General features: G+C 40.4%; 1 protein-coding gene across 3 annotated transcripts in view; it reads right to left on the reverse strand.

Annotated features, from left to right (window-relative positions):
• Window positions 1–12,048, reverse strand: part of WDR7 (WD repeat domain 7) — a 1,145,388-nt gene that overhangs the window by 21,684 nt on the left and 1,111,656 nt on the right. For all 3 annotated transcript variants that reach the window (XM_029579728.1, XM_029579736.1, XM_029579721.1), the window contains one exon: window positions 5,000–5,104. In XM_029579728.1, coding sequence (XP_029435588.1) covers window positions 5,000–5,104 — 105 coding nt within the window. The remainder of the gene's footprint in view (window positions 1–4,999; window positions 5,105–12,048) is intronic.

Genomic DNA, 12,048 nt, shown 5'->3' on the forward strand with positions numbered 1-12,048 from the left:
TGTATATTTTTTAGTATGGTTTTACTATTCAGATTGATTTATATTTCTTGATTGTTTTGAGGAATAGTGATGTTCTGTTTTTCCATTGTTTCACTGCATACAGAATCTGGCTTGTTGCGGTTTCTGGTTCAGTTTTTGTCTGTGTGTGTGTGTGTGAAAACAACAGACACAGGAAGGGTGTATGCGTGCCACCAGTCTACGATAATCTCAGGATGACAGATTTGGAGAGTAAGGTATTTTAAAAATTCTTATTAGTTTTAATTATTTGGTGTTATTTGAAGTGTCTGCTGTTTTGAAATATTTTATCAATGTTTAGGAAATTTTAAATTTATATATGGGTTGGGGATGCCAAAGGAAGTATCTGCTCCAGGTGCCAAATACTTTAGGTACACCATTGGTGGAAGCTGTCAACATCAACAGCATGGCCCTTTCTTCTTCCTGCTCCCACAGCCCAGAACAGGAAGTGATGTAAGTGGTGCGTGCGAGAAGAGACGACCATGCTGCATAAAGAAGTGGCAGAAGCATGGACCCAGACCAAAATCAAGCACAGCCAGCAATCAGCAACAGGAAAGCAGAGTTAGCCCCCGCAGCCAATGGGATTTTTCATTCTTGAGCCACAGGAGCTGGAGGAGGAGGCTACAGAAGCTGTCATTTGTGCTAGGGAGGAGGGGGTTTGTGATTGAGAGCGAGCCAGAGGGAGAGAGAACATGAGTGTGTGATTGACAGCATGTAAGTAAATAAGAGAGAGCATGTTTGTGCAAGTGTGATTGACAGTATGTGTCAAAGTGAGAGAGCATGTGGGAGATTGAGAGACAGGTCAGGGAGATGACTGGTGTGTATATGTGTGAAAGAGAGATAGAATGGTCAAGGAAGTGACTAGTATGTGTGAGGGAGACAGAGACCGGTCAGGGAGGTGACTGGTGTGTGAGAGACAGAGACTGGTCATGGGGTGTAAAAGCTGTGTGTGTGTGTGTATATGACTGGTTGTGGGCCCTAAGGAAGAGGACTGTGAGGACAGAGCTTCAGCAGCCACTGCTGCTTCTGGTGTGTGCTGTTGGCCTGCAAGGGAAAGGAGTAGGAGAGTTCCTGGAAAGGGTAAGTAAAAGTAGCTTTTTAAGTTTATTTTTCTTGATTTACTGCCATTTTAATTATTGGGTATTATGTGATGTCTGCTGTTTTGAAATATTGTATTGGTGTTTGAAGAACTGTTAATAATTTTTTTTAATTGTTGGATGTTATTCTGTTGTCAGCTGTTTTGAAACATTTATTATAGTTTTACACTTATTTCTGTGTGGGGATCTATAGCAACTTGGCTTAGTCTGTTTTCGTAACAGGAGGAGTATTGGTGTTTAGGGCCTGGTTTAATATTTGTAGTGTTGCCTTTTCATAGGTAGGGTTTCCATAAATCAGGTGTAACTTTGTGTGGATTAGTTTGTGTGCATTATTGCAAATCCTGGGAGTGTGGTAGGTGCTATATTTCTGTTTCCATTGCTCCAGTTTTGCACGGCATGCAGAGTGGCTTTTAAGGTTTTCCATTCCAGTTTGTCTCCTTATTTATAATTTGTGGTCTTTCTGACTTGGTGAAGGTTAGTTTTGTGTGTGTGACAGAGGTGAGATATTTTATTAGCATGTAGGCATTTGTATCAATCGTATTTGTTGTGTTTTCTCAATAGGACATGCATTAGTGCTAAATTACGGTATTGTTTTTTCATAAGGAGGGCTATTGAGCCTGGTAGTAAAGGGAGTTTTTGCTTTTACTGAGAACCAGAATATCTTTTCTTTGTATGGTGAGTTGTATGGGTAATGTCCTAGTCCTGCTCTGCACCCATTGTTGGGAGTCGAGGGGGTTCCTGTGGTTGCAGAGAGAATGGTTACATTTAGCCACAAGGTAGTCACATGTTCAGTGTGTCATGCATATGAGAGCCAACTGTCAGGTGTGTCCCGACCGAAAAAAGGTTGAGAACCACTGTCTTAGAAGACTATGAACACTAAGTTCCTATGATCTAGAGTAACCATCCACGTATCAAATAAGGAAATTAACATTAAGGGGATCTCAATGCTGTTTCAAAAGAATCATGTATTGATAATGTTGTAGGACTCCTCTCCAGTGTTTATAAGGTGAACAAATTCTAACGTCTTTGCTTCTTTCAGAATAGAATACATATACAGGAAGAATAGAATGCATATACAGGAAGATGTTTTTGAGAACCCTGTGCTCAGCTAGCACAGTGTTCTCAAAAACATCTTCCTGTAAAGCTCCCAAGACTGAGAGTCTCTTTAAGCATCGAATTTCAGTTTTTCACCAACGATTTTGACTAGACTCAATCTTTGGCATCATTTGACAGATGGCACAAGTAGGGTCACTATGGTTCATGTTCAAGCAGCATATGCAAACAATGTGAAAATCTGTGAGAGATAACTTTCTGTTGCAGCAAGGGATTCTCTTGAAGCTGCTGGCTTTTTTCTGTGCCACAGTCAGAAATATCATTGTGGAAAAATCAAAGGATGACATTTTGCCAAAAAATAGAGCTGGCTGAAGCCATTCACAACAGGCCTTACTAAGTATCAAAAAAATTGAGGGCTAACTGCTGTCCATAAAAAATTAAGGAAACTTATCAAACTGCTGACAAACCTGACTAAAAATTCTGCAGGAACAAGGGATAGAGTAAAACTGAACCAAGGAGACCCAGATTGCTGTAGAGAAAAAAATGGAGATCTGTTAGAAATGCATCAGACATGTTGCAGAGGCTACTGTGCGACAGAAGCAGAGTGAGAAGCCCTGGTCATCCTTGAAAAGCTTTGTAAGCTTTTCTAAAACTTTCTAAGACACTTCTGATTTTAGCACCAAATACATCACACCCACATGTGGCTACCTTATCTTGCTTATTCTTGGATGAGTGGAAACAAATGTATAGTTTTACAAACTAGTTAATGTCTTTATATGTGTCCCTTTCTTGAAGTAGCTCATTAACATACAAGGCAAAAAATGACTGAAGGTCATTCTGAACAAGAGAAATGAAGATGTTTCCTTATAGTGATTTTATTACCCTTTCAAGGAAGGAAAACTACTAATCTACCATGGTTTCCTAGGCAACCAGTTTTTTCCTCTTCCATTTAAAAACAGGTCAAGACAAAAGATTTTTTTTTATAATGCATTGTATATTTAGATTGTGAATAGAGTGGCTTAGTGGTTAGAACAATGAGTTGTAATCTGCCTAGCATGACAGTCACTATAGGCGGAATACATTTTTTTAAATAAAATAAATAAGAACCAAAGCAACCAGGATTCACATTCCACCTTGGCAAGTCACTTTATTTCCTGATGTCACTTGTAGTCCGACTTTTAAACCTATCCACAGTACATAATAAGTCAAGAATGTTTGTGTGAACTTTAGGTTTATTTTATTTTTACCTTGCCTTTTATTTTTTAGCATTTTGTATTCCTACCTGTTTTTTTATGCTTAATTAATTTAATAATGACATATTTTATACTGAATTTTATACTGTATTATTATTTTCATATTATATCTTTATCTTTTCAGTTCTATTTTATCGGTTCATGTAAACCATTGTGATGGTACTTTCCAAACGACGGTACATAAAAAATCTATAAATAAATAAATAAATAATAGGGCAAATTTTAAAAGGGCCGCATGCGTAAAAATCGGGACTTATGAGTGTGGCTGGGCCTGGCCACTTGTGTGCCAGGCCCTGAAAAAGGGGCAGGACAGGGGGGGGGCTGGGCGGGACAGAGGCTGGCTGGGGCAGCGGCCATTAGTCGCTGACCAGGGGAAAGCATACATCAGCAGCTGGGCAGCACACGGAAACTACTTCTGCTCGGGAGGAGCAGTAAGAAAAATAAAACATTTTCAGGTAGCTAGGTAGGGGTTAGGGGTCGGGGAGGAGAGGGGAAAGGGAAGGTAGGTTAGGCAGGGGGATAAGGAAGTTCCCTCCCAGTCCACTCCTTAATTGGAGTGAACTAGGAAGGGAACTGGGAGGGGCCCAATTGCGTCGCTGCACGTAATTTACTAAAATTCATCCCCCCTGCTTGCCCGCCCCCACATGAGGCAAGGATTTTAAAATCTGGCACATATGTGCGTGTGGCCAACTGAATTTATAACTATGCATGTATATTCCCAATGCAGAACACACATCCTTTATCTACCCATTCTATAAACATACGTATGTATATTTTCTGCGCAAAAAATTGTGAAACTGCACAAATAAACAACCAGAATTACATCTAGAGGCAGGTATTTTATTAAATATGCATGTATACGATTATGAAAATGCCATCTTGAGTGCATACTTGGAATCACCATTCCAAGTTGATTCCTCTACCAGTTCACCCAGACTTCACATTCAAAAATTGCAATTAAGTTCAATTTCACTTGCACGAGCCATTTAGCAAGTGCAAAAGTGTATGAATAAGTTTGATAATCTAGACATGTAGATGTCTTTCAAAATAGCAACTACTGTGTGCAAGTCAACCCCCATCCTGGAATGCATCAGACTAACCTTCCCCCTGGTAAAATGTGTATGTGAAACTAAAAATACACACATGCTCACAACATTTATAAAATATTATATTCACATGTATATGCTACTTATGCACATATATGCTATTTTAATGCATAGACTCCCTTTGAAAATTCACCATTTAGAATGTAAGCAGGGACTTGTTGTTTCTGACTTCTAATAATGATGTAAGCCGCCTTGAACATCATTTGGAAAGTAAATAATAAGGCAGACTATGATTTTGTTGCTGTGGTGCACATCAATGAAGATACTAAATCAAATATGAAAGTATGAATTGACATGGATGAGAGGGTGCAAAGAATAGCTCTACTCTTTTCATGTTTTATTGTTCCTTTCATGATGTTATACTAATATTCACTGGTGATTCCAATTAGGTCAAAATATCACTTTCGTAATGAAATCCAAATCTAATTCAAAACTTGGTCCTGCAATTTTTTAAAGGACTGCAGTGTTTTCTTACCTGCCAGAATGAGATATGACTGTCCGTGTTAGAGTAAGTAGCAAGATAACGTCCATCAGGAGCAAAGGACACTGCAGTTATTGGGCCCTTATGACCATGAATAGTCTGCAAAGAAAAGAAAAATAATTTTCTAGCTGCATAGTTGCTCACGAGACCAAAATTCTGGAGAATTTCCTGAAACTAAGAAAATGTATTGAAAATTTAGATAAGACAAATACTGCAAAAGAGATGTCACTCAAGGCACTTTTTAATATACTGTAAGAAATATATCAATTATTGTGCTATAATTACATGTAGCCAGGCAAGTTCAAAGGGGTTCTCAGATGGGTTTTATAAGGCTTCCTTCCATAGGGAGGAGGGGGAAGCAGGATCCATGAGATCCCACTGGTGGTCTTATGATACTTCAAGCTCTGCATGCAAATCAAGATATCGCACTGCTGTATATTTCCAAGGATTGATTTTTAAATTAACTCAACAATTTATCTTACAGCAGATACATACAGACTTGGTACCATTCATGCTTTATTACTAAGTGTATGATCTTCCAATAAAATCCAGTTTGCAGAGGAGAAGGGGATCAACAGAAATAATGCTGACTAATATAACCAATTTTCACATTTTCCAATCTCAGTTCTGAAGGGTAATTTTTTTAAATTTAAAGTGCCAATAACAGTTGTTAGTTTCCCACTTCCCTCCTGGTCATTGATGATTCAAATCACACAAGAAAGTGAATGCAATCCATGAAGCAGTCAGCAAACTGCATGAACAGTCTGGAATCTGGTGGGAAATGTCCCTGGCATACCATATCCCAATAGATTCCAGCAAAAGGGCAGATACATTTCCACAATTGTGATGGAAGTAAAGAGAGTCTTGAGGTGGCTAGCCTCCGAATTCCTCCTGAGACAAGCTGGTTTCGCTTTTCACTGTCTCTGGCTTACCAGGCAACTCCTGAAACACTTGTTTTCCTCTCTCTAACTACAAAGGACTCTGTATCCTCTTCCTAGCCACCAACCGGCATATATCATTAATGCACAGGATTAGATATTACCATCTCTGATCTGGATTTCATAATGGGCTTTAGGGTACGACCTTAGGAACCATATACTGTATAAAGAAAAAATGTTAAGCAGCACAGAGTTGTGGGAGGGTGAAGAAGGTTAGTCATGTTAAAAACACAAACAAACAAGGATTAGTAACTTATTCAAAAAGAAATATCTATTCAGAAACAGCTTGTCTTAACTTTATCATCTGCATACACTTTGAAAAGTATTCCATTTAGTAAATCTCTTGTAACTGCTGCATTGAAGTCCTGTGTATTTATACATAATATCAATCAAACCTTTTTTTCTACCCACGTAAAATAAAATATGGGCCAGATTTTCAAAGGAGTACGCGCGTAAGATACGCACGTACCCCCCAAAAACCTGCCCGAAGTTCCCCCTGCGCGTGCCGAGCCTATGTTGAGTGGGCCGGCCGCCGGCCCGCGAGGTAGGCTGTACAGCTCGGCGCGCGCAGCCTGCCAATTTTGCACAGCCTTGCGTGCGCCGATCCCGGATTTTAACAGATTCGCCCAGATATGTGCGTATCTATTAAAATCCCGCGTACTCTTGTTTGCGCCTGGTGCGCGAACAAAAGTACGCGTGTGCGCAAATTTGTAAAATCTACCCCTATATGTACAACTAGTGAATTTATTTTAACATTAGCATTATATATAACACATTTTTATGGCTGTTAAATATTTCAGATGTTTAGATTTTTAACTCTAATTACTAAAATAATTACCGTAATAAAAATATATACATACCAGTGCTTCTTTGTACTAATGATAGCACCTGAGAGAAGTTTGCAGAACACTAACACATTCCTTTCTGGATTAATATTTTCTCATTGGATTGTTTGCTGGAGTAAAGATATTTCCATGAAAAACACTTTTGTGTATGGAATATGTTTCAGTAGGATATCTCCAAACTGATATCATAAATTGGGGATATCTCAAGTCTGTCATTCAGTATATATTGTCTATATTTTTCTCATGTGGATCTCTGAGAGATGGGGGGGGGGGCACCTTTGTATGCATTGTGTACATTGATTATGATTATATGCAGAGCTTCTGATTTTATGGATTTAAAACTTGTACATTTAAATGTTTATTTTTCAGCTAATTAGGAGATTTTTGGGGGTACCAAAAATCAGTATTTATCAATGTTTTCATGGTGCAGGTATTGTTGGACACCTTTCTCAGCTGAATCAAATACATACGTTTGTGCAACTGAGGAAGCAATGGAATGGAAAAAGCACAAAAATAAAACAAAGTGGAGGATTCAGGGTAATAATTGTTTGACTGATTTATCCTGTTGTCCTGGATTGAATTGCCTCATTTATCTCATCAATTAACCATGGTCTTACTTCAAACTTTTGTTATGCGTGGAATACATTTTATATGGGCTTCGTATATGGTATTTTTTAAACAATATTCATATATCATTCATATAACCTTTTTTCTAATTTCCTCATTTTATCATAATCTCCCTTTTTCAAGTTAAATGCTTCTGCAATAATTTTACTTAATGTCTTTCTTCCAGTGACTATGTCAATCCTGATTGCATTATGATCACCTGCTAAGCTGTTCTAACCACCGGGGGAGTCTGGTGACTTTGGCTTGTGTGTCGATCTCTATGCCCACGAATGTAATAGTTGTCTTATCCCTTGCTATCTTTTGAAATGTCGATAGAAACTACCTTTGCATGCATCATTGCCAAAAAACAGGAAATCATTCAGGTAATGAACCATGTTCCAGGAACTGGATGCTTGCCCAGTTATCCAATATTTGAATGAGCTAAAGTTTTCAAAGTAAGCACATTAAATTCAATATCTTATTGGAATGCATTTATCAAAGTCGTACTCCCCTTTGAACTTAAAGCTCAATAACTGGGGGGGAAGGAGAGCATACCGGCTATTGCAGGAGTCCTGAGGCGAGTGCTGACGCTGAAATAGAGAAAAGAACACACTATCTCCTCGTCGAAGGAGAGGAGGACGCGGCTGTGGACACGCCCCCAGGTGACGTCATTCTCGAGCACCCGGAACAGCATAAAAGCAGGCACCTGCGGAGTAATAGTCGGGGGAAGGAGAGCGTACCGGCTATTGCAGGAGTCCTGAGGCGAGTGCTGACGCTGAAATAGAGAAAAGAACACACTATCTCCTCGTCGAAGGAGAGGAGGACGCGGCTGTGGACACGCCCCCAGGTGACGTCATTCTCGAGCACCCGGAACAGCATAAAAGCAGGCACCTGCGGAGTAATAGTCGGGGGAAGGAGAGCGTACCGGCTATTGCAGGAGTCCTGAGGCGAGTGCTGACGCTGAAATAGAGAAAAGAACACACTATCTCCTCGTCGAAGGAGAGGAGGACGCGGCTGTGGACACGCCCCCAGGTGACGTCATTCTCGAGCACCCGGAACAGCATAAAAGCAGGTACCTGCGGCGCGCAGCCGAAGCCGCGCGCCAAAGGGGCGCGCCCCTGGTAAAAAAGTTTTGTTGGTAGAAGTTTACCATGGGGAAGAAACGCAAGTCAAAGAACTGGACCTCCTCACCAACAACTCCCGTCGTAAGAAAAGGACCAATGGACAACCATATAATTCATATGGGTGAGTCCATTGTACGGGGCGATTTTGAAGGTAGCTCCCCTTCGGGGGTCTCCTTGAGCCCCAGGTCCAGTCAACCCCCCCAACAACCTTTAATGGAAGGTACTAGTGAGATTATTACAGCTGAAAACTCACGAGTGAACCCCCTAGGAAATTTAGAAGGGGGTAACACTGGAGGGAGTAGGCTGTTTGGTTCCATTACTGAAGGGAGAACTGACACTGCTATTAATAACATTGTGCCTTGTCCAATGGTATTGCCAGAGTTGACCGAAGAGGTAGATGAATGTAATATAGAACCAGAAAATGTTACTCTTTCTGATGTTTGGAAATTGTCAGCAAAAATAGATAAAAAACTAACTAGATCTGTAGTGCAATCACATGAATTCTCTCTTCAGGTTAAAGCAAAATTTGAAGATCTTGATAATAGAATTATGAGAGTAGAACAAGCAGTTGAGTCGTTGGGCCCACAAGTTAATACTATTGCTGTCACTAATACCTCATTTATAAAAGACAATTTAATGCTACATAATCAGATTGAATTATTAGAGAATGAATGTAGATCATTCAATTTAAGAATGTTAAATTTTCCCAAAACTAGATTATTGTCAGCAGGAGAATTGTTTAATAAATATGCAATGGAGATTTTATCCTTTGAGAATGATAAAATACCAATACTATCAAGGTTATACTATTTACCTATTAGAAGGATTACTCAGGTACAAGAGGAGGGGATGGATATATTGAATAGCCCTGGAGTCTCCACTTTTTTGGAGGATTCCATGGATATCATTAATAGTAGAGCTACATTGTTAGTCTCTTTTTCCTTAAAGAAAGATAAAGATAGATTTTTCTCTAAATATTTTCAGGTCAAGGATCTTAATTTTTGTGGGCATAAAGTCCAAATCTTTCCAGATGTTTCCCGTGCGACTCAAGCACGAAGGAAGCAATTTCTTAATTTGAGGAAACAGGCTCTTGATTTAGGGGCCAGTTATTTTCTAAAATTTCCTTGCAAATGCTTAATAACTTACCAGAATAATAAGTTTATCTTTACCGACCCCATCCACTTGGAGCGATTCTTAAAGGATAAATCTCAGCAATCTTAGTAGTGAAATTAGTTTTGTTTGTTGGGATAGGGTTGTATAAGAATAAAGACATAGCAAGTAGCTTGGAAACCCTCTTTCCCACCCAGGATGTGGACTAGGATTGTTATGTAATGTGGATTGTGCCTAATATTTTTTGTGATATTTTATTTCTTTACTTTTCTTGGTTATTTCATTTGTGAAAAAATGTTATAATTCAATAAAATATTAAATAAAAAAAAAAAGCTCAATAACTGGAATGAACCAGGATGCACTAGAAGCAGTAGACTTGATGTCCACCTTTACCCTCTGGTCTATGTTACAAATGATCTCCAAGGCCTGGTCTAACAATGAATAGCTAATTGTGCACAGGTGAGAGTCAGTCATGTCATTCATAGATTGGCTCAGTGTAAGAATGATTGTGGATTAACCTAAATTTACCTGGTTCCTTCTTTGGGATGATCCCTAGTAGGGATATGATCATGTTTAGAAAAGGAAAACATGGAAAGGAGCACTCACTCTAGTAAGGGCAACCTCTAGACAAATCTTTTCTTGGGCCACTGCCTTGTGATGTGGCATAGACAGCTCATTCCATAATGATGGCATAAACTGAGTGGCGGGGGGGGGGGGGGGGGGGGGGAGGGAGTTCCCAGAATATGAAATGATGCAGTCTTGTGTGAAACCAATAGCAATTTCCTCAGCCTGCTTTCTACAAGGGTACAGCTCAAGCAAGGGCATCATAGCCTCAGTTTTGACTGAGGTTGGAGCTAGTCCCACCCTGGCCCTTGAGAGTTGCAGAGTCTGCTTGCTTCGCTCCCTGGAGACAAAACATTAGGTTGATGGGTATCCAGCACCACAGTTTGTGAAAGCATGCCAGAATTTGCAATGTGACCAGGAGCAGTGATCAGTGTTAAACTATCTTCATGTGCCACGCCTTCCTGCACTGAAGATTTTGCCCCTGTCCCTGACATTGTCAGGCAGAAAATGAGCTGACTTTCTGATCTGACAAGACTGTGCCTGGTCATTTCATTGAGCCGCAGATCTACAACTTGATGCTGCCACAAGTTCAACATGTACTGTGCTATGCTTCTCCTAACTTGACATAATAGTTAAGCCACACCCAATCTCCAAAACACTTGTGCATCTTCATTATGTTATCCAGATATCTAATAAGGAATGGTGCCTGCTCAGGTTCCCTCTTGACTATAACAATCAGAAATATATGGAAGACAGAATTCTGAATATTTAGAATTTTTTGTTTACTATTCTTGCTGTCCCCTGTTGAATCCTTGCCTTTTAGCCTCATTACCTCTTCCATCCTGGTCCCTTTTTAGTTAATAAAAAAAAAAAAAAAATCAATGAATTCCTGCTTTCAAATTTTTTTTTTGAGTTTTTGTGACACACCCCTGGCCATTGTGTTGATACCACATAGTAATCCTTATTGGAGTTTACACCTGGGCCAGTATGTGTGATGGGAGAATTCAATGCTAATCTAGTATTCAAAGCTTCAACAGTCAACTGTGCATCATGGATCCAAACCACTAACTGAGCTGTCCTTTTTGGCCGTCCTCCTTCATTGTGGGGGATCTTGCCCGTTGTCCTGTGACAACCGTTGGTGGAGCCAGCCTCTGCTAACCATTATTGCACCTGCTAGCACAATTAACACATCAGGTTCTCCAAATCTTGCTGGTATTTCATTGCCTTTTATGTAAGTCAGCTGGATGAAGGGGCTGGTGAAGCAGTGGTGCGTCAGGATCTTCCTTATGTGGTGTTGCCAGCGCCTGGCTTGGACTTGGCAGGTGATCTGCCCATCATCAATCTTGGGAGATTTCTCCACCTAGCCTTAACCACATGGTATGAGGGGTTCATAAATGTGACCGAGTTGAATTCATGATAGTCTGTCCCAAAGTAGCTGTCCGATGGCCACCCTGCTTTGCCACTGTCCATCTACTCATTGGCCAAGTCTTTTTGAGATGGTCTCTTGGCTCAGTCACCTTTTCTTTGGTGCAGGGCTAGTCAATAATGTCCTACCTGCCTGGTATGACACCCTCGGTATAGCTGCATTATCTGGTGACCATTTACATTGGCTACCCACCCCCGTTTGCATTCCCGGTGACTGCTAGGGCCCTGCTAACCCTAAATTGGGCACCTGCTCCAACCACTCAAAATGGCCACTGAACTGAGCCACTTACATCATGGCTAACAGTCTCCTCTAAATGGCCACCAAGGCATGCTGATCATAGCACAGCTGACTGACTAGGGCCTCCCCAAATGACTGCCTATTGCCTGGCTGTTACAAAATTAGCCATCTCTCACTGACACTGATGCCTCTC

The sequence above is a fragment of the Rhinatrema bivittatum genome, chromosome 1, assembly GCF_901001135.1.
Source record: "Rhinatrema bivittatum chromosome 1, aRhiBiv1.1, whole genome shotgun sequence".
In the NCBI taxonomy this organism is placed as follows: Eukaryota; Metazoa; Chordata; class Amphibia; order Gymnophiona; family Rhinatrematidae; genus Rhinatrema; species Rhinatrema bivittatum.